This window comes from Larimichthys crocea, chromosome VI (assembly GCF_000972845.2).
Source record: "Larimichthys crocea isolate SSNF chromosome VI, L_crocea_2.0, whole genome shotgun sequence".
NCBI classification, from domain to species: Eukaryota; Metazoa; Chordata; class Actinopteri; family Sciaenidae; genus Larimichthys; species Larimichthys crocea.
In genome coordinates, this window is record NC_040016.1 from 6,759,422 (window position 1) to 6,783,362 (window position 23,941).

General features: G+C 40.5%; 1 protein-coding gene across 2 annotated transcripts; it reads right to left on the minus strand.

The window, feature by feature from the left end:
• Positions 1–1,899: 1,899 nt before the first annotated feature.
• draxina (dorsal inhibitory axon guidance protein a) lies at positions 1,900–20,765 on the minus strand. Of its 2 annotated transcripts, none has more exons than XM_027279364.1 (7): positions 20,527–20,765; positions 11,137–11,642; positions 10,498–10,718; positions 5,874–5,994; positions 4,365–4,457; positions 3,832–3,921; positions 1,900–2,866 (listed from the first exon to the last, which is right to left on the minus strand). In XM_027279364.1, the coding sequence occupies exons 2-7, from the start codon at positions 11,618–11,620 to the stop codon at positions 2,754–2,756; spliced, it is 1,122 nt and encodes a 373-aa protein (XP_027135165.1). In that variant the 5' UTR covers positions 11,621–11,642; positions 20,527–20,765; the 3' UTR covers positions 1,900–2,753. The 2 variants fall into 2 exon arrangements, with proteins under 2 accessions (XP_027135165.1, XP_027135164.1); XM_027279363.1 differs by having other exon boundaries at positions 11,137–11,645.
• Between the last annotated feature and the right edge of the window lie 3,176 nt (positions 20,766–23,941).

Sequence of the window (23,941 nt, forward strand, 5' to 3'; positions counted from 1 at the left end):
TGAACGACGGAGTGCGTAAATATGATGCTAGAGCTCAGGTTGCATGCACGCTTCATTTCTATACCTTTCTGTCTATTTTCGATACTTTTCATGAAATGATTTATGGTCTGTGTTATCATTCCTGATGCTCCACAGAGACTGCAGAACTTCCTGCAGCTTTGTTTACTCGTATGTAAATTGATCTTATACCTGTGTCCTTTTGAGATTGCCCTGATCCTGAGAAGTTGCGTCAAGATTGCAACTTTGGTAATTAATGACTTCAAGAAAGCCTTAAGAAAGGTAGAAGTGCCTTTGTGTTTGTGATGTGAAGCTGCAGCTCTGCCGGGATGTGGCTGTGTGTAATCTATCACTTGGCTGGCTGTTGGCCAAGTTTCAACAGGGCACTCCACCAGAGCACTCTGTCAGAGGTAAGTATTAAAAATACATCACTACTGCTTTTATTCTGTGGCCGTAAATCAGGATGGCACAATCACAGTCCAACTGGTGGTTAAGAAAGGATAATGAGCCTCATTCTAATCAAATATGTATACGGTTTTCAGAGGCCTCGTTATTTGGATCAGAGACACGTTGAATGATATTACTTGTACTTTCTCGAAGGCGTCATAAGCCTTGCAATAGGTTGTGACACAGTTTAGGGTAAGATAATGAGTGTCAAAGATTGCGGCATTCATGGAGACAGATGGTGCCTTACCAGTCTTAGTAGTGACTCAAAAATTCTCATTTTCTGTGACAAAATCAGTTTTCACGTGAACAAATGTCATTTTATCCTCCTGAAGCATCCAAAAATTGTTAACTTACAAGAAAATGAAGGAAACAAGACTAAATAGATTAAATATCTCACCCATCTTCATCTTCAGAACATCCTGATGCTCATTTACCTCCTGAGCCCAGCCCTTGCCTCATGTTTGCCTTCTTAGTGTGAAGGAGAAACTAACAAGGCCATGAAATCCGTGAAAAATGCAAAAGACCCTATTTAAAGTGTTCGGTTTGTCTGTTCTGGGCTACTGTAGAAATATGATGGACTCCGTGGAAGAGCACCCGCAGCATCTACATATATTAAGGCTCATTCTAATGTAACAAAAACATAACTGTTTCAGGTGATTATACAAAAACATTTCTGCAATATTTTGTAAATAGAGCCCCCTAAATATTACACACTGGAACTTTTTAGTACAGTCTTGAGTTAATTGTACTTTACTACACTCAGCCACTCTGTACAACCAGCCTTGATCGTTCATAGCTGCTCACCTTTATCGCTCACCTGTTCATCAGTCCCCTCATTACTCCCCAGTATATATACACATATAGTCCACAGCCACTAGATCTCTGCCAGATTTTCCTTCTATATCATGGTCTGTTTTTTTATCCTCGTCTTGTTGTTTTGATCTAGCCTTAAATATTCGGCTTCTTCCTCAGCATGGACCTTTAACTTTGCCTGCCTGGATTTTGTACTCTTGAACATTTCTCTAGTAAAGACTCTTTACCTGACTCTTGCCTCCTGAGTTGTGCCTTTTCTTGTTTTGTTCTTTTTTTCGACCTCTTGCCGAATTTCAAATGTTTATGAGCAGTTCTACTAAAGACATTTCCTCAGATGTGTTTTAGTTGAAATAACTCAGCTCGAAGTGGCAAAATCATCTAATATTTCATGACAAAAGCAAAGATGAAAAAAAAAAGTCAGAAGACTAATATAAACATGAGAAGCAGAACTTTTGTATTTTCTTGTATGGAAGATCTCTGGATACTTCTTTGAGTACTCATGGGCCTGAGTGATGCTGCTGCCCCATCATACAGGTCAAACAAGACAGAGATAATTCTGTCCAATCCAACATCACAACAGAGACAATATCCTAGTAAGTGTTTAATCATGAAAACAAAAAGACACAGCATATAGACAAACATGTTTAAGTACAGTATAAATAAAACATATATTAAGACATGTAAAAGGAAGGTCAAACAAGCATCTTTGTTTATTCTACTGTTAAGTACGTTTGAAGAGAAGTGTCAATTAAACAAAAAGTTGTCAATTTAAACACATTCATATTTACAATACAGGACAACAGACTGGGTTCAAATAGCATTTACCAACAAAAATAAAAAATGTAGAAATAAAATGTAGCAGAGAACAATGAAACTAGTCATTTTGGTGTAATTTATGTGAGTGACAGCTCACTGGACTGAATTTGAATGATCCTGAAGCAGCTAAAAGCACAGTAATCCAATACTAAAAATGATTTGTAAACATTGTTTGATTCAGATCAGCAGAGACAGACAATCAGATGCAGGACAAAAAACATGAGTCATTTGAAAATCTGCTTTTGCTCAACAGATAATCAATGATGGGTTTACAGCGAAAGTCCCTCTTTATATTTTCTTTTAAAAACATGTGCATATCATACTGTAACTGATGCTGCAGGGACCAAAACTGAATTAAGACTGATGTATGGATTTAACCAAATTATATAAGTGCTTCAAGGTGGTGATTTGCTGGATTAGAAAGTGTGATTGATCCCACAATGGAACATTCAAACAATATTTCAAATTAAGTCACCTGTTATTTTGTGGTCAGATGTTGACGTTTAGATGATTTACATTGTTGGATCAATTTGAAAAACCAGCAAGCTGCCCCCTTTCAGCACTTAGTCTGTTATCAGTGTCGTGTGATGTCTTGGCTGTACTATCTAGTCTGTCATGGCGGTCATATATCCTGTTCCTCCTCTTTGTTAAGCTTCTCCATCTTGTCTTCCTCCTCCTCCTTAGATAGTGATGAAGCCTCCTTGGTCACTGCTGACTGACTCTGGTACCACACAGCGACCCCTCCTCCTAGTCACACGCCGCTTCCGGTGGAATTTAGCATAACAGCGAAACCCTGAAAAGTCATAAATAACCTCTTATATCTGAATAGATTAAACAGTTTGGTGTGGATGTGTTTAAATGTAGACGAGCAGTAGCTTTGCATTAGTTGTAGGATGATACAAATGGATAAATCTGCAGTGTCACAGAAGCTAAGAATGTAAAAACTTAATGAAAGTACTCATGTGACACTATATTTGTATGAAAACTGACCCTGGAGTGTAATCGGCCTCTAAAACACATAAACAATCTATCAAATCAACATTTTCCAAACTTAAATCATCATTTATTACCACTGGGACATTTTTTTGTTTACCATCGTGTCAGTTTGCCACTCCAGGGGGCCGTACCCATCACCACTCAATGACTTTTAAAGTCTTAATTATAAACACTTGGAGAAATGACTCAAATACAGAAATGCACATGAAAAGATAAGCGGCTGCTGTAAGCTTTTAGACGCCAGACAAAGTTTTGCTTTGAAGAAAAAGTTTAAGGATGTATGATTATTCACTGTCTGGCAGAGAGTCAGATGAAAAAGATAAATACCACTCTCATATCTGTAAACCAGAGGTGGTGGTTAGCTTAGCTTAGCACAAAGACTTGAAACAGAGGGAAACAGCTAGCCTGGCTCTGTCCAAAGATAGCAAAATCCACATACTACCGCCTCTTAAGTTTACAAATTAAGACATTATATCTCATTTGATTAATCCATAAGTAAAATCTACAATTCACTGTACCCATCATATTACCCAGTGAATTGTAATTTGCTGTGTGTGCTAGACTTCCTGGAGTTAATTAACAGACATGAGGATACGGATACAAGAGTGGTATCAGTCCTCTTATCTCTCTCTCTGCCCGAATAAGCCTGTTTCACAAAATGTATTAAGTATTACTTTGTCATGTGATACCCCACTGTTAAAAGTGTGATACATCATATTATAGTGCAGCGTGATACACCTACAGTCTGGTGTCCTCACTCACCTTCCTCACACATGCAGTCATCGTAGCATTTGTTGTTGAGGCCTCGGTTGTGAGGTTTACACTCATGTTGTCTCAGGTCACAACAAGCACCTTTAATGGAACGAGCACATTACATTCATCAACCAAACACATCTGATGATGCCATATATAAGATTCATATGAAATAGGATCAGGATTATCAGGATTAACAATATTTGACTTAAAACATGGTGATAACTGTGGGGTTGTTCAGGTTTTTAGTCAGGTACCACCCATCAAATCTAAACAAACCGAGATCACAAAGCCCTGATGAAGCAAATTAGCTTTTTGAGTGTTAAATAAAATGTTATAGGATGTTTTTCTCTTAACTCTGAATTCACAAATAGGTCTACAAACCCACTGTTACAATTAAATTCTGGCATGACGAGTGTCAAGTACGAAAACTTTCTGTCAAACAAAATCTTTGATGTCTATTTCTTGCTGTCACTCTTTACATACTTTCTAATAGTGTAAATCACAGAGTTGCATTGTGGACATGTATGACACGGACTGACCTGGGAGACAGTCCAGGTGGTGGTCACACGGCTCGATGGCATCAGCATCTACAGTCACATTTCCGCTGCTGAGGTTCTTACTCCGCCTCTTGTCTGCAGCAGGAAAAAGAAATAAACTGTTTGATCCTAAAGACGTCTGACCGATACACAGCCTCAAACAAATGGACTGACTGATTTTTTTCATTCTGTTACTGTTACTTTCTGATGAAACCATATAGATTATATGTATATATATTATATTATTTGATTCATCACAACACAGGTCAGGTAGGAGTTAGCTGTGAATCGCCAAAATGCAAAATATACTTGATGTTTAATAAAAGGAAGGAAGGAATATAAGAAACTGGCTACTGTAACTTGATAGAAAGTGACTGTGCAAAGCCTAATAAGTTTAAATAGTCACAGCTGCACTTAAAGTCTAATCAATGTCTATGTTTAGTTTAAATAAAGTTCCAGTAAAATAAAAGTTCACATATCTCAACTGTTGGATGGATTGCCATTAAATGTTGCACAGGTATCCATGTTCCCCAGAGAGTGAATCAATAATTACTGGATGGTTTGACACCAAATTCTGATGCTGTATCCTCAGGACTTTTCCTCGAGGGTTTCCTCTGAACAGCTAGCCATGAAGGTTGATACAGACATTCATGGACCCACGAGATTAAACTGTATGGAATAACTTTGATCTCATGACTTTTCATCTATGGTTACTGGTTAGCGCTGTCGCCTCACAGCAAGAAAGTTACTGGTGAAAGTAACTGTGTGCAGTTTGCATGCTCTCCCCGTGTCTGCGTGGGTTCTCTACGGGTACTCCAGTCCAAAGGTTAATTGGTTAACACTCAGTTGCTGGAAGGTGTGAATGTGAGCGTGAAGGGTTGTCTCTATGTGTCAGCCCTGTGATGAATTGGCAACTTGTCCAGCCAATGTCAGCCAGGATTGGCTCCAGCCCCCTGTGACTATGATAAAGATGACTGGCTTTGAAAAAAATAAAACAATGGATGGATGGACTTTTGATATAGTGCCACCCTCTGGTCAGACTTTTCATTCATATTTTGGTTTATTATTAAATATCTGCAAAACTAATGACATTCCCATCAGCTGCACTTTAGCATGAACTAAGAACAAGTCAAATAGTATACCTGCTAAACATAAATGTGCAAACATTGTTATTGTGAGCATGTTAGCGTGAGCATTTTTCTCTAAGCACCACTGTACCTCAAGCATCAGTGTCTTAGTAAATTAAAATATAATATGATGATATAAAAAGGATCATTTAAGTTTGATGTGGATTATTTCCACCTGACTGTCCCTCCCCTTCACACACCTATTACCACCTCTCTTGCCAGTAGATAACTGACCTTCCCTGCTCACATTTTGTTCATGTTCTACAAGTTTTCTTGCATCCAACCTGCCTGTACAGTTTTTGTGAATAAATCACTGATCTACACCAGCTCTGCCTCAGAATCTGTATTTAGGTTCTTCTCTTGGTGTTTCCTGTTTCACAGTAACCTTTCTTCCTGGAAGACGGCCAGGTGTCCACAGGTTTCATGTCCTCGTAGTCTGTCCAATCAAAGAGCGCCATGTCCAATGTTGGAAACACCTCTCCTTGTCCTTTTCCTCTTCCAGACCTCTGAAACATGAAACATGACTTACTTTAAGTCATTTGATCACAACTGCTATTTAATCCACATTTCAGTGAGAACATTTGCATATGGGCTTAACTCGTGAAATCCACACAGAAGAACTCAAACATACAGATATGTAAACACCTAATCCCATCTTCAATTAGTTTCAGCATGCTGTGTATGGTAATATTTGAAATATTTTCTTTATGTATGTATTCAAATACAATTGTGATTAGAATATGAAAATGTGCATTAAAAACTAATCCTCTATTTGGCATATTCCAGCATATGAGCTGGCATAGAAAATACGTTGGAGAGATCATTTCTGTCACTTCAGATGAATGCCCATTTACTGCAATTATACCACAGCAGCAGTAGATGAGTTTGATTTATTGCCTGTGTTTTCTATCAGTATTGCAGGTAAACACATTCAGGGTGTTCACTTGTTGAACTTGTTGCGACGAGCAGTTGCATGAGCTGCTTCATCGATTCATAAAATGCCCTCACAGAGTCAACAGAGACAGCAGCAGAGCTTTAAAAACCAATCCATTGGTAACAGAGAAGTGCCCACAGTCTGGAATACAAATATATATATATATCTCACAGTGTTTGTATTGTTAATAGATACACAATATACCAACATACAGATTGAAATATACACATCATTAAACACAGCCACAGACTAACTAACTAATGCAGCCTGCAAGTGGGGAACAGTCCTGAGGGGACATTTTATTATTTGTCTAGTGTATGTGTGATTTTTAGGTGAGTAGGATGTTTAAATATGTGCAATGTTTAAGGCAGTAAACCACAAATTTCGGCAGAAGCACCATAGCATTGTTAAGAAGAGGTGCTTTTAAAAGTAATTTCTACACTAAATGCGTTCATTTCAGCAAAGCAGTGCTGTTATTGATCCTGGTTTTATCCTGGTTGCCGGTCTAAGACTTTTCAGTCCAACAAGTCCTCAAACGAGAGCAGCAAGGCTGTGTGCCTTCAAAAACCGCCCAATATAATTTGGTTGAGGCAACTTAAGCACTTGATTAAGGTTAATGAAAGACCTTGGTCATGGTTGAAAGAAACTCTTTGGTCTCCAGGGACGGTTATCGACTGACTGGTCAGTACCAGTAACATTGGTAAGCTCCTGGATAAATGATGCCGCTATTGGTATTTATGTAACGTTAATTCATCCTGACATAACAGACAATTTTAACAGTCCCCTAATGATGATGAAGCTGCAATTACTTTTGACATTGTGTGACCGTGAGTTTATTTTCTGCACTCTTTGGTCATGACTGATGATGAAGTTCAAAAGTGTGGGCTCACTTAATCAATTACAAATCAATGAAAATGCAGCAAAAAGCAATACATGTGTGAAGGGAGAAACACCAACAACCCCATGAAACACTTACAAATACAACATTCTTTAAATCTGAAGCTCAGGGACTAAAGTTCTTTCGTCATTTGTAAACTTAAGTTTAGCATCTGGTAGTAAAGCAGCATTAAGGCACATCACCACCAGACATTTGTAGCAATTGTTCCTCTCTCAGAAACATGAAACATTTAAACAATTTAACTTTTTTCTGCAAAAATAATAATAACTGTTGAATCTTTTCTCACATCGTGTCTAGTAGAGTAGGATCAATAAGAGTATCAATAATTATCAATATCAATAAGCAGTATCAGCATCAGTATAATCCAAGCAGCAACCTACATGGCTATGAAGTAAATCCAGTGTTGAAGTGCCAAAAACTGCAGTTCCTCAAACGTTCACTTGAGACTGGTTACAGACTGGTTACCAGTCAGTCTCCAACTTGACAGCAGAAATAAACATGTTTACAGCCTGGTACAAAAAAACTGTTTTGGTCTCTATAGCTAATTTCCTGGTTCATGACAACTGTACTGAGGGTGAATTTTTATGGAACTCACCTGTTCAAATATATTCAGGCTTAAATTAAAAGTGTGGCCACTTTAATTGACAGGTGGGTGCCATTACAGATGGCTTGTTTGAGCAACCAGGTGCCATGGTAAAATCCTAACAATGCCCATCGCTAGGCAAGATACAGGATGCGAACTGCTGCGATGTTAAAGCCACTTTATTTATGTTTCCAGTCAGACTATATAACATGAATCTAAAGCTAAGATGCAAAGACATTTTTGTTCCCCAGAGAACTGACCTTTTGTCACAAACCCAAACCTTTGGCCAAAATGTCACCACAGCACACTTGACATCACATCATCAAAAAAGGCAGATCGTCTTGAGCAGATTCATGCTCACGAGGTGGTAAAATGTTTTCATTTTACTGATACCATGATGTGATAATGCTCTAAAAATAATTCAATAGCAGTCTGGCGCTGCTATTTTGAACTTTATATATACAGTGATTGTTTTTGAAAACTGAGTACTTCAACACTTTACCTCCAGTACTGATGTGAAATTATTCAATTCATCTTGTAATAGTCACGCTTCTGTATATTTATATGTCTTTTTGTGTTTTATGACTTAGGACACTAGTGTAGTTTCCCAAAGTTAGAAAGGAAAATAAAAAGATAATAAACAATTTAAATTTCCACTTGCTCCCCAAAGAGTTAGTCGGTAGTTGGATACCTTTTGGAACAATCTAAATTCATACCAAGGTATGAGTGTCATAAAAATCTAATATTCTACCTCAGTAAAATAATGTCATTCAGATAAGTGTGTGATGACATTGCTGTAAAGCAAAAGTCCCCAGTGCATTGCTCAGCCATAACTTTCTGCAATAAAAGCCATAAAAACGTCACCACTGTCATTTTCTTCACGCAGATGAATCAAAATAGAAATGTTAGAGAGGATGATTAAGTCAACAGGACTTTGAAATGTCTCTGGAGGAATATTTGGCCCCTGAAAGACATCCATCAAAAAATAAGAATCAACCTTTTCACAGGAACAGATCCATACTTGTTTCCTTTGTACCCCCAGGAAATGAGCCTATATGGAAATATCAATTAGATTAATTGCAGGGGGCTACCTGCTTGTGCTCTGCTGCTCATTAAACCATTAACAGAAGATCGAACATTAATTAAGAAGCCTTGCCACATGCACATACCATTGAACAAAGGTTCAGGAAAGGCTATCGCTCTTCTGTGGTCCAATGATATTGCTTGCGCTTATGGCGAAGACATACAAGACATCGAGACTGACCAGGAGAGTCAAAAAGAGCCACCATGACTCCATTTAAGACACAAGATGTAACCTTTATGTGCTTTGGAAGGTACTGAAAAACACATCATTCCGCTGACAAGACGAGAAAATATTCACAAGGGTTGTTTTGGAAGACAGTGACAAACTACCTGTTTCGTCATAAGTTTGATGATTTGTCGATTGCTGCCAATAGATTAGTGATACTGGATAAAGATGGAGGGCCTCTACATCATTTAGACACTTTATGTCTGAAAAATGCCTCTTTTGTGAGAAATCAGCAAAACTACAAACTACCAAGTCTTGCTGAAAATGAGGATGAAGCAAACAAATTGGGTTTTGAGAGTTGAGAGAAACATTGGCTTCTCACCAGAGACGACAGATGAAAATTAGATTTCTAACTACGGCTCATTTATTTATTTTTTTGTTCATCAATGAGAATTGGTTTTAGTAGATGGACCTGCTCGGTGATGTCACGTGGGGATAAATAATTTCAACCGAAGAATCCTTTCAGAAAAACATCTTAAAACAAGACTTACATATAACCCGTGAGATTCTTTAAAATAAAAACATACACCAACATCTGTTGTCTCGAACGGCACTTCTCAACAAAACAAGGTTGTGTGTGATCCTGTAACTAAGACAGATATTTCGCACAAACGCCCTCCAAGCTGTTGGGTGTTTGTAACAGCAGATGTGACAAATCTAAAAGCTTTCACGCAGTGGGCAACGGCTCAATATCTATTGACGTCAGGTGCCATCTTGTCTTAAAGAGTCTCATTTGTAACGGCTCCTAGATTAAAGAAGGGTATGCGTGAATTTTTTTTTCCTATAAATGTTGTTTATGCATGAAGCATCATGCTGGGCGAGTGTGACAGGTGGTGAGTGGTGCCCCACGCACTCCTGCAGATATTTCAGTGCACGCGCCCACAGTGGGGTACAAAAAAGGCTCTCCGTGCTCACATACATTTTGTCCTGCCATGGTTTCTAATAAAGGAACGGGAAGATAGTTATAGAATATGTGCTGCTGGACTCTGGACTGTGTGATTTGATCCCAGAGGCGTTGTTTTATTATACAATACGTGGTCATATTTATCATACACACTGTGACCACGAGCCAGAGTGTTTGGCCTGCTGGAGGATATATTTCACAAGCAGCACTTTCAGGTTCACATCGTAGAGAGTTGTCATTTCCAAGATGAGCTATGAGGTTTGCCGCAGCATAACGGCAGTAATGGGGCACATTTTCGCTCTTTTTCCCCTGCACACTGGGATCAGGCCGAGGCACAACAGACGCAGGCTTTAACAAGCACTTGGATTTCGTTGGGGTTACCTGGGGTTTGGTGGAGGCCGGGGGCAGTGTTGGGGGATGCTCGTTCATCACCGTGGTAACCATGGAGGAACCAGAGCCAAAGACGGCAGCAATGGGGGAGGGTGGTTCACTGGGTGGGGTCATGCCGAGGGAGGGGGAGGCGGCAGAGAAGGAGAAGGGGGGATCCTCGAACAGATCTCTGTCCTTAAACGCAGAGCTCAGCTCAGGCTCAGGAAGAAACCCTGGACAGGAAACAGAATTTTTCATTTCATAACAAACATTAAAACACAATTTTTTGTTCAAAAACACAAAAAAAACTTTCATTCCAAGGCTCTGGCTCTTTTCCACAACAATATATTTTTTCCAAAAACAAAGTATTGGTTGCTCTGACTCATCTACAGACCTCGCTGTCAACATTTTTCACATGGACTATTCATCCTGTAGAAAACTAGTTACAGTTCAATTCAGTTACTCGCTAGAGATGTTGCTATTAATCTTTTAAAAATGTAATTTTATCAGTGATGCTAGTCCCATCACATTTGTTCTATTCAAGTGTCTCAGTAAGTCATGACAGTGAGCCAGCATGCACAATCAAAGCAGCTGTGCGTTTCCTGCTGTCACCTGCCAAAATGTCTCCTGTGAAAATGTCTGTATACTCACCTTTTCCATGCCGCCCCTTTTCACGCCGACTCCCTTGTCTCCTGTGCTCAAAGTGGTGTCCGTGCCCATTCCCGTGTCCGTGCCCCCTTCCTTTACGTGTCCCCAGAAGGTCATTTTCCCGAGCCTGGGATGGATTCTTCATACTCATTCGAACTCTGTCTCTGTCCCTGCCCGGGCCCATCTCCAGTCTCACCGGGCTCAAGCTCTCCAGGCCTGTCCCATCATCCTCAGGTCTAGACAAAGGGTGTAGGGGTCTGTGGGAGAGCAGCCCAGCTTTGGCAGCTCGGGGGCCCCCGTGCCCTCCACGGTCCCTGCTGTAACGGTGGCCCTGTTGACCTTGCAGAGGGTGCTGTAGGTTGTTGCTGCCACCTGCTGTGGTCTGCGCCTGTCTCCTCTTGTTGTGAGGGGCTCCGGGCTCAGTACTGTGTGACAGTACCATGGTGGCAAACAAGAACACCAGGAGAAGACTCCAGGAGAGAGCCATTGTAAAGCACAACCACAACCACCTGCTGGGAGGAGAAAATACATCTTAATACTTCACATATTGTGTTTATAATTACATTCAAATCACTGATAACTAATATCTTAAGGCAGATATGAGCAGCACTTTTATTTACTCTTCATCTCATGGATCACATCTTCAGGCAAAGAATTACTTAAAGAGAGTACAAATAACCACTGCCTGCTATGCATTAACCATTTATTTGCCATTGTGTCAGTCAAATGCCATACTTCCATGTGGGGCTATCATAATCCACTATTTTGTGATTTATTGTATGGTGAAACATCAGTTGTTTGGGACATGACAAACGTCTATATAGCAGCAGTTTGAAGAGTTTTTATTGATGTTCTGATGTTACCTTGAGTCTGGGTCATCTATTAGCTTGTTAATCCAAGCTAGCTGCCACCTTGTGTGTGAAGGAGCATGCTGTAGAACTACTGAGGTTTGATACTCAAAATAAATATTGCCAGTGCAGCATTCCTTTTAAACTTCTAAACCCATTTGCATTTCTACTTTATAAAGAATCATATTACGTCTAATGGAAGCAGTAAGTTGAAGTTCATGGCCCGGATTGTCTATTTTTACTCGTGGTAGCAACACGACTCCAGGGATGGCAAAGCCAGTCGGTCTAAGAACTATTAGATGTCATATCATGTCATATTCATGACTGTCATACATATTTATTCAGACATTCATGGTGTCCATATGATCTATCCAGCTGACTTTGGTGATCCTCTGACTTTTCATCTAGTACCACCATGAGGGTTGTAGTTTTGGAGGAAAATCTGGGGGAAATCTGGTGCACACATTCATGTATTCAATATTTTGATTTATGATCAAATACCAATGACATTACCATCGACTGTGTTAAGTGCTAATTCGCAAATGTGATGATGTATATCAATAGAAAGTCAGTGTTTTCTGCTATTTTTAGCAACATGTTGATAGTAAAGCTAAAGTCTATTTTAAATTTCTGTGTAAATAACTGCATACAGCACGTTTTCGTCATCAGCTACATGAATAAGTGCGACTCACCACAGAAGGGCACCCCTCAGCTAACTTTAACCCCCCTAGGCATTTGTTGAGAAACCCCAATCTGAAACGACTTGAGTCCTCACATTTTGTAACGTGTCTACTGTCTCGCTGTGTTCATTCTTCCACCACCCTTCCTATAAATTCAGAGTACTTCACTCTCAGCCTCTTGAGTGGGCCAATTTATCTGGATTTGGTGCACGTTTGAGGAGGCAATGAAGAGTTGGACAGACACTCTTTTTTCTTTTTTTAGAAATGACATCCCGGCTTTCATTCCTGTATCATTAGGCCTCACTCAATAATAAAAGTGCACGGTGCACAACCTTCAGCATTGCCTATTCAGTGGTCTCAAGAGCCCTCCAACCATACCTTTCATTGCAAAAGACAACATATCCGTAAGCTGTGACTGAACTGAAATATATGAGGTTCTGTGTATCTGCATTTAAGGCCCGGCACCTTGTCCAAACCGCGGTGCTTCTCATTTTAAAAACTGTCATGTCATGTAAGATGACAGGTCATGGTGTTGTTTCTAAATATGATTTGGTTTGTTTTGTCTGCCACTTTAAAACGCTGAGACAATCAATCGACACGCGCAACGCCATTATGTTGCTGTGGCAGGCGACTCCTTTGTGTTAAAAGACAGACAGCGGTGCGAGGCATACAGAAAATCAATGAGGGAGAAGTATTGAGCTGATGGTGATGGTGTGTGCATGGGCTGTGTGTGCGCGTTGGTGAGGTCGAGTTGAGGCGAGGAGGGGGGGTTGATAAAATCTCTGCTCTTTCATCACGATGACACACACCAAGTTTAAAACACCCACCCTTGGGTTTGCAGTGGGTTATTTAGTTGTTTCTAAAAACAGGACAGAAGCAGCTGGCTACGTGTGTGTGTGTGTGTGTGTGTGTGTGTGTGTGTGTGTGTGTGCATGTGTGCAGGGAGGAGAGGATGCTGTTGATGTCAGGGGAAATTTGCAGTGCGAGTGCAGGCTGCGGGCCCTGAGGGATTTAGAGGCAGACTGCGTCGGCTGGCCTTTGGGAGTTCGACCAGCTGTGCAGTTTGCAAACAAGAGTGTGAGGTTGGCTGCTGAGGTGAGACCTTCATCTCCAAACAGGCCTTCGGAGTGTCAGGGGGGAGGGCAATCAGCTGTGTCACACACAAAGTGTTTAGCCAGGATTACGCTCTGTCTGTTTGACACATGAGGTGCTGCTACTGTTGCACCCTGTACGGCCAAAAGGGTCATTTAACAAGAAAAACAATCCAAAATGGACAGCGGGTTGAGGCGGTGTAGATAGAGGATTGTCTATGAGATTTTGCTTCTTTGCTTGCTTGCCAGGATTTGGATCAGAAGGTTAACTTAGTTTAGCAAAATGACTGCAGCTAGCCTGGTTAAGTCCAAAGACAATTCACTAACCAGCACCTCTAAAGCTCAGGAGTGAACCAAAGTGCAGAGGGTGTGGTTATACAGGGGCACCAGTTAAATAACTGCTTGTAGGATGTCGGAAACTGCTTTGGAAACCCCCTTCCTACAGCTTTCCAATGTCATTGTGTGGAGTCTGAGAAAATTCAAATAAACAAACTCTCGTCGCACAAATATTTGTCTGAAAACCTGCACCACTATCCCCCATATTTAAATGACATGGGGGTATCATGCCACTGTATGGTGGCCAGCTTCAAGTGTGTCTTTTCGGAACACGCCTTCTGACATGGTCGGACAACACATCAAACATTGAGTTATTTTCTAAAATAACGTGGCCCAACATGTCTGGCCAAGAAATAATCCTGCACACATCCACTTCAGTAGTTGTTTTTGGACCTGCTTTTTGTACAAATAAAACAAACAAGATAAACTGCGTTAATTAATGATCTTTCGATGTGCTGGAAGGCAATTTTTGTTACCTTTGGAGGGAGCCAGGCTTTCTGTTTCCAGTCTCTGTGTTAAACCAAGCTTACTGGGTCCAACTTCATATTGACACAAGAGAGTGGTATTTTTATTTTCAACTAAATTGGCAAGGAAGGTAAAAATCTTGAACTATTCCTTTATAGAAATACTTCACCTTTAAAATTTATCCGAACATCAGATACTGAGAGATTTTTGTGGAAATTCCTTTAATGTAAACATGATTCAGGAGATTTTTCTTTCTCTCATCTCGGGAGATCCATGCATTTCTTTATTATATCCGCTTATCTTATTCAGGATTAACACTTGAAATGTTTGCAGGAATAGAACCAGCAAAGAAGCCGAGCAACAACCGCAACGACACAATCCTTCAAAAAATATTTTCAGGACAAGAAAGATGTGACGGCTCCATAGACACAGAAGGCACCATGCGTCAACCCCATCAAATCTAAGACCTGAAAAGAGCTGTCATGAGAAATAGAAGACAGGCGGAGATGGAGGGGGGACAGGGTATCTCGGCACAGCAGTGCCCTGTTTTCCTCTCTCAGACTTTCATGTGCCGTTAACAGGTGGTCCTTTGAGGAGACACAGGATGGGGACGATAATGGAGCACTCTGGGTGGCATTCCGGGTTTTAAGCACAGTCTCTTGTGTGTGATAAACAACCTCCGTGAACAACACAGCCTCCTGCCAGAGCCTGTATTATACATGGCTGTGTGTTGAAGGCAGGGCACAGCAGGGCGAGCATCTGCTACTGAGGCGATGGGAGGCCAAGCGAGTGGCCTGGAACTGACGACTTTCATTCCCAAATGAGATAATTCACCATTTAAAGTGGCAACATTTAAACAGGGACTGGTACAGGAAAAACTCAAACGAATGATTGAATTAACACATCTTCATTCTTTCATACAAGGACACTTTTAAAGCCAACATACAATCTCCTAATTAATATGAGTGACGGCTTCTACGCGAACACAAATATTTTTTGCCAAAGACGGAAAAAGTTTTGGTTTGTTCAGTGGAGACTGACTGGAGTCTGTGCTTGTCTCACTGTTGGAAAAAAATATTTCTGCACACCAGCCAGGTTTTAACAATATTTAAATCACAATCTGATGACATTTGTGTGGCTTTGAATGTTAAACTCTTGATAAAAAAAAACACCAAAGGATGTGTGTTTCCCCTTTTTAACTTTGATTTAGTCATGAAGATTTGAACCCAAGTTTTCAAGTCGAGACATTGTTTCCTCTTTCCCTCTACTTTTCAGATATAAATGTCACCTCAAGGATTTATTATAACTGCTAAAAGCTGGGGACTGGACCGTGTGATGTACTGAGGAATGATAGACCCTCAGTCAGTCAGCATTAGGTGAGAGTCACTTTTCAATTCTTTCCATTCTTCAATTCATTTTCAACCACATCATAAGAAAAAATCTAGTTAAAGAGATCTTTGTTGGTTCTGTGCAAATTTACGAACATATTATGTCATTTGATCACAGATTTAACTGTCTGATCAACAAATCATTTGCAGTGAAACAGATAAATCAAGATGCATCACGTTAATTTGCATTAAAATCACAAATTACTTTTTTCCAGCAGCATCAATGAAACAGTAAGGTTTGATCCCTCACAGTCAACAGAACAACAGCAATATGGAAGTGGTGATAATAATGTAGTCTGACAAACTAAAACAACACTATGCAATAAGGATCAGGACATCCTCTATAAAGTGGAGAGGATGCTTGTGATGTCAGGGGAAATTCACAGCGCAGAAGTAATCGAGTAAAAAGCAACAAAGAAATATTTGGGGGTTTGTTCTTTTTTTGGTTCTTTTTTTTTTTTTAAGGGACGCAGCAATTCCTGGATAACTTTATGTCTGACTTCGACCTCAGACATCAGGACTTTTGATCAGAGGCTCAAATCTTGAGTTTATGGATGTCTGACCTCAGCAGAGAGAGAGAGAGAGAGCAGGGAGGCTAAGGTTGCTTTATTATGGTTTACATTTTGTAGGAAACACAAATTAATGTGTGTGCTAGGAGCTTTTATAGGTGCAGTGTACAGTGTGAGATGTCGACGAGGGAGATATGAATCAGAGCAGAGTGATAAGTATGAAGTGATAGGTAATCTTGCAAGAAATTGCAAGGGTAGTGGGGGGCAGTATTGGACGGCTGAATGATTAAGCTCTGATGAGATCAGAGACCTCGCTCCAGTCTGTGATCAATCGGTCAGTCTCTTAAGCATGGCAGCACCTCTGTGACACACTCGTTATAAAAATATACTTAACAGCGAGTGGACCTAGACCTGTTCCCGAGATCAGAGGAAGGTGAGAGTGGAAAAAGCAGCGAGGCGGAGCAGGAGGCGACCCTGGCCTATTAAAGTGCTGTATGTGTGCATCTTTTAGCTTTACCTGCTGTGACACCAAACCTCCCGGAGCCATCTGCTCCTGTTGTTTTATCTCTCATAGCAACCAGCGGGGCCATAAGGATCCAGCAAACAAAGACTCCAGAAACAGGCTGTTGAAGCAGAGCTGCCATGTCAAAGGAGAGACCACCTTCGAGATTTTCTCTTTTTTTTATATCCCTGGACACATGCTGAGATTAGAGGAGGTTTAAAGGAATAGTTCAACATTTTGCGGAAATGAATATAATAATGTAAAATATGAAGCTAGAGCAAGAAAACAACTGCTCCAAAGGTAACAAAATACCTACCAGCATGAAAAAATCACACATTAGATCTTATTTTTTATTCTGTATCTATCTCTCTAGGAAGTCATCCAGCACTAAGCAGTAACCTCTGTTGATGTGAAGTGAAGCCAACGCAGAAGTGCCAAAATCTGCAGTTCCTCAAACGTCCACTTGAGGCTGGCTATACAACGAGTCAGTCTCCATAAGCCCCCATGTTAAAATGTCCAACTTCACAGCAGAAATAAACATGTTTACAGCCTGGTACAAAACAGTTTTGGTCTCTATAGCTAATTTCTCTATAGTACAACTGTACTGAGGGTGATTTTTTATAGAACTCACCTGTTCAAATTATATTAAGGCTTAAATTTATGCATAAATAACAGTGTGGCCGCTTTGACTGACAGGTGGGTGCTGTTACAGATGGCTTGTTTTAACAACCAGGCATAACTCAGCCCGCCTCGGGTTGTCAATGAACCACATCTTTGCCCATATTTAGATTAGCCAGGAGGTGGAAGAGGCAGGACTGTCAACATGGCGGCAGCCAGAGCCACCACCACAGAAACGAGGGTGACGTACGACATCTATTCTTTATACTGTCATTGTCCAGCACACAGATAAATATTGGGGGTGTGAAGCTGCACAAGAACAAACTAAGTATCTTTTTTCTGCTTCACGGTTCACTAAGCAGCAGCTTGACGACAGAAAATAGGAAGAAAAATTAATGATTAAATATGATAAAAACAAAGAAAAAATAAATGTAAAATCTGCTGTGTCACAAATACAGTTCAGATATTTTCCAAACGGAGCCATTCACCTCTGTTTTAAAAGTAATAACACTGACTATTTGATGCATAAACACTTAGTTTTATGTCTTATCTCCAGCAAAATAGGTCTACTTTGTGCCGCCAAATTATCATAAATATCAGCTCAATAACAAGCACCCAAATTACAGCTCCAGTTAATGCCTCTGCATAATAAACACTTCTGCCAAGCTGCAGTTACCGCCATAAAACTTCATTTCCTCAAGGGCCAATAGCACTGACTTCAGCAATATAAAAGTGCTTTGTCTCCCAAAATCCTTCGCAAACAATATCGGAGGGATTCACACGTCGACTGGGAAATGTTTTTTTTGTTGCAGCTTTTAGGTGTGTATTGGATGGCAAAGGCCCTTGGAAGCGACACAGGGTGATAAAAAAAAAGAGCCATAAGGAAGGTCCATCTGTCAGCAAGTGAGCCGGAGCAGAGAGCAGGGAGACACCAAATGATGGTAATTTGGTTGCAGGTACAACAGATGTGGGGCGAGACCAGAACATTGTCACTGATGCATGGTTACATCAGCGACATCCTGCAACGTAGCCCTTATCTTCAGTTTGAATGCACTGAGTCCTGCACACACACAGTCACACACACATTTAAAGACTTTCTCTCAGATACAATCAGTGCATACACACAAACACACACTCACAGCGGGGAAACCTCCTCCAGACACCCACATAGAGGCATGTTCCAAAAATGCTGTGAGACACAAACAGCACCAGAAGCACAGCAAGAGGCGTCCCACAGAGAGGAGAGAGAATGAGAGAGACAAAAGGGAGGAGGAGGAGGCAAAGGAGAAGGAGAAGGAGGGGGAGAAAATAAGATGTAATGCAATGAGAGAGGAGAGAGAAAGATGTGAGACAGAAACAGAGCGGGAGGGAAATGAGAGAGACTGAAATCAAAGCGGGAGAGAGAGACAGAGGGAGGATTTATCCTGTCTTAATTAGAACAAAGTGTCGGTGGCATCTTTCATAAGGACACCAGCTGAATCCCCTCTAACATACAGAAAACAACAAAAGCTTTGGCTTCCCAAACCAGCAACAAAACTCATGAAATCTGGACACCTGAGTCTGAATCTTGGGAACAGTTTGACCGGTCAGAGCCAGGTGGAGGACCTTACTCCTGTTTACAGATGATCAAGTGAAGCATGTAGCCAAAAACGCATTATATGAACCCCGAAGTTTCCCTCCCTGCTTTGGTGTAAAGCAAGCAACGTTGACTGTCTGCCAATGTTGAAAGAGACTTGATCAAACAGATGCAGCCACGCTTGGCAGTGATGTTCGAGGCGAGTTTCAAACCATGACAGAGGACACTTGGATGGATGTTTAGCAATGTAGCCTCTTGGCTTAAACTCAAACTTGGGATAAAAAAGAAATAAAGAGGATATTCTTGTGATTGTTAAGGATTGTTTTAGACACGGTGATGATGTGAATTCACACTTTTTCTAGGAATTAATTCACACTTCGACATCAAATAATGCCAGTGTGTCCTTAGATTATCTTTTCACGCTCACTTATTAGTGAATCTGAGTCTTAGGTCGACTCACTGTGGGGTCCCTCCACCACTCCTGATCATGTCTGATGCTTCCCTGCTGATTGGCTTGCTATTAATTAAGATCAACTTGTTAATGGAGTGCACAAACATTGCTCCTTTTGCAACACGTTTAATTGCACGGTGTCACACTGAGACTCTCCAACTTTAATCTCTCTCTCGTTCTCACACCTTCTCCCTCTCTAGCTCCCTGTATCTCCCTCTCATAAACACACACACACACACACACAGTCTTTGGTGTGCAGTGAGCAACAATGAGCTGTCAAGAAGAGATAATCACTGCAATCATTTCTGATTCTCCTCGCCATTCATCCAATAAATTCCTTTGTGATGTTGATCTGATTGTAAAAGCATGACAGCAGCAGCAGCAGCAGGAAAGCACATCACTAAAACTTAAATTGATTAACTCTGTTTCCCGGTATCAAACCAAATCTAATTTGCTGTTTTGCAAACAGTCATTCGTGCTCTCTCAGTCGTCTGTGATGATCGACACACTTTGTGTTAGTCAAACTGGATTTCTACAATCGGAACAATTTGCATTCATTAAGTTCTGGGACATTATTGAAATGCGTTTTTACGCGCAGGTGTAAATCTTGGCAATCAGATACAACACATAGATTGTACAGAACATTTAAACCTATAGTAAACCTATAATAAACCTAATATAAACCTTTATTTTTAATAAGATTCTGGTCAAGTGTGTCTGCAGTACTCAGACCTACAGATTTATTGTATGAGTAACATAAAACCGGGTATATAAAATACCACAAACTCACAACAAACTCGCAGAAACCATTTAGGAACATTAAAGAAACGTTACTAATGGGTTTTCGTTAGAAATCGCAAAGCGCTAACAACCAACCCAAGCACTCACACTGGGAATAATGCAATTAGTGCGTAAAGATAATGTCTTACCCGCGTTTGTTTGTTTTATTCTTGTTGTTGTTTCCTCTGTTGTTGTTTATGCTTTTAATAGCAGCTCAGTCATATGGCTGCAGGCTGACAGCGGCACCACCACCACCACCTCTGTACTCCGCTCTCCGTGCGCCCCGGGATGTGTCGAGCATCCGGACCGTCTCCTGCTTCTTATGAGGAGGAGAGTCACCGCCGGATCCCGAGTGCGCGCTCCCGAGTGCGCGTCCGTGTCAGTGTCAGGGGGGCTGACTGACTGGCTGGTTGTGTCTCGGAGGGGCTTGTCCCAGCAAGTGAGACAAGGACAAAGGTAGCAAGTGTTGGCATCATGATTGTACTGGTGTATTGTACTGGTTACTTTTTTTCTGGAGAGAGCGATAAAAAAGATCTGAGAGCTATTATCAATGATCCATCATCATATTTCTACAGCCTGTCACATCGGATATCTGAATCCAGGAATAACTTGATGAAACAGTTCATTTGTTCCAAATCACACTGCATAGCCAAAAGTCTTTTCTTCCAGTTAAAGGTCCGGTGTGTACGCTACAGATGGTCCTCAGTGGCAGAGTCTGCCATGTTGCTACAGTAGCCCAGAATGGTCAAACTAAACACTGGCTCAAGATAGGGCCTTTCTCTGGCCACTAAAAGTTTTTTTTCCACTGGTTTAGTAGTCAGAGAATTGGCAGTTTTAGACGAAAGGATAAAAATTGATGTAGCAGAACCAGAAATATCTGTTTAATGTCCTTTTTCATTGGCATACATTACCCACAATGCACAACTCCATCGCTATCTATAAGTCACGGATTTGGGTGAGTTAGTCCTGGCTAAAGACTGAGTTGATTATTAACATTTATCTTTGTTTTTTTTATTTTTATCAGCTTAATTATTTTGTTTTTCTGATATTTATTATCTTCTTCTTTGTTTGTGTTTGTTTTATCGTACTCAGACACCTGCCTGTTTGTTTGGAAATCTGTTGTTAGCTCAAAATTTATGGTGCTGGCCGCCAACATCTTGGCGTTCCTGCTTCTACCGCTATCTGACTAATCAAAAAATCGCAGAGTTCTATAAAAATTCACCCTCAATACAGTTGTCATGAAGGCCGAAATTAAAGGTTGGGTAATTTCACGTCTTTTCCTGGGTTTTCTTTCATTTTCAAACTTGTAGTCTTTAGCCCAAATTTATCATATTTCATGCAGCTCCCTCTAGAGTAGACATATACTGATGTTTTAAGATGGCGATGTTATGGAGTATGGTTCAGACCTTGTGGAGGCAGTCTGAAGAAGCCTCTTGACAACATGACAATCCCCCCGAACATGAAGTGATGAAGCTTTCCTATTCTGTACAGAACCAGGGCCTTAGAGAGAATTTTAAAAGGGCACAAGGCCTTTAAAACTGAAAATTTGGACCAAACATGAAAGAGAAGGCCACCGAATTATGGGTATGATTTGGGCTGTTTTTCAGTATGAAGGTCTAAATTGTGTTTCAAAGCTTTCTCCACACCCCCTGGAATGAAAATCAAGTTGCAAAGACCCACAAATTCAGAATAAAAAAATAAAAAAACCTCAGTGTCCTCAGAGGCCCTGAGTCTAACAGATTTGGGATGAAGTAAGATGCCAGACCTTATCAGCCAGCATCAGTGTTGGATCTCACTAATGCTCTTGTAGCTGGATGGGAGCAAATACCTGCAGCCAGGTTTCAACATAATATGGTGGGAAATCTTTCTAGAGGAGTGGAGGATAAGCAGTTGTATGCCCATAGTTTTGAAATAACATGCTCCACAATCCAATATGAGATTGTATGGTTGGGTATCCACATACTTTTGGCCATGTAAGACCTCAGAGGAAAGAGTAGAGAAACTCTGCATCAATCTTCTTGTAAATAAATGTTTATTCCTCGATGTATGCCTACATAAGTGATAAAACACACCTTTATTTTGAGTAAATAGCCCATAAAACCCCCCAGAACACCTTCAATAACATTCAGTCATGACTTTGGTTTGGTGGATATCCTCTGCAGCAAAATCCTGTGACTGCATTTTTCATGGCGTGTTCTTTCTTGATCTTACAAAGTCAATTGGCTGCAGAGCGCCAGCAAGACTTAATTCTGAATCTACACCGTGAGCCCGTTGTGTCGGCAGATTTAATGCTGCACATTTGCAGAATGATTGTGTATAAATCACTTGAGGGAATTGGGTGACATTTATAATTTTAGTCTCTTTATTTTCGCATTTTTTGTGTGTGTCCGCCTTGAAAAATTGCTTGTTAGTGTTATTGAGACCAATGAACAAGCTTTACACCAATTTGGTTTGAATGCAAACAATGCTGACAAGCCACTTAGTGAAGTGTAACACAGAGGGACTGAGTCTGTAGAAGAAAGATAACAGACTAAAATATAAAACGCCTTTAGAAATGCCTCTCTGAGTGAATTCATGTATGTTCTATGCTTTAAACGTTCACACTGTGAGTTTATTTGAATGTGTTACATACATATCAATATATCTACTTTGTGTTTACGGGGTAAAAAACATCTAAGGAGGCTAGTTTGTTCCTGCAGTGTGTGTTTCTGGTAATAAAAACACATTAGCACTTTTGATTTTTTTTTTGGGCTGCCATCCCAAGTCAAGATTTCCACATATTGCTTCATGCTTACACTGACTGTGTCAGCCAGATATCAGCAGCTGTGAAGATGGCATTTGAATGGGACCCCTGTAGCTCCTGTGTGCCTCCTGTGAGACTGAAGAGAGCATGATGGTAGTCTGTATCAGAGGCACACACATGGTTGGATCAAACATATTCCCACAGATTTGCAGCATTGCCAAGTACAAACAGTAGCTGCAGGTAATCCAGGTATTCTCTGCTGGAAATGCAGATGGGTGGAGTTTGTTGCAATAGATCAGTGGTTCCCACCCATGGGTGCATGGAAACATGGTGGAGTATAAACTTCAACATCTGAGTTTGTAAAACAAAAATAGATATCCCGGTACTTTAGTTTAGGAGGCAAATTTTTACAAATTGGAGTTTTAATAGAAGAACAGGACACGGCTCCCATCAACCTCAATCTAGTCGTGAACTTTACCTTAATTTATTGTACTTAAATTATTTTATTTTTTTATTGTACAGTAAATCATGTGCAAATAATAACAGAAGAAAAAAGTTATGACAAATACCCTGGAGGCACAAGAGGAACTTACTGTATTTACACGTATCTTAAAAAAAAAACAGTGACACACAGTGCACTGTATTGTACCTTAAAGTTCAAATTGATGTTATTGTTACTCAGGATGCACAAAAGGTTCAGCTGAAGTGTGTTGAAATCAAAGCTTGAGATAAAATAAATCTTTTGAAATCACTGTTTACTGTTACTACAGTAATTAATGTTATGCAAACAGTTCTAGTCAATGCTGCACTGTTTTCTCAGG

Bases quoted from the DNA above. Each gene is read 5' to 3' on its own strand.
- draxina (XM_027279364.1), bottom strand. From the start codon at position 11,620: ATGGCTCTCTCCTGGAGTCTTCTCCTGGTGTTCTTGTTTGCCACCATG. The intron at 10,719-11,136 runs GTGAGTATACAG...TTTCCTGTCCAG, and splicing joins AAAGGGGCGGCATGGAAAAG to GGTTTCTTCCTGAGCCTGAG. The intron at 2,867-3,831 runs GTGAGTGAGGAC...ATGACTTTTCAG, and splicing joins TGACTGCATGTGTGAGGAAG to GGTTTCGCTGTTATGCTAAA.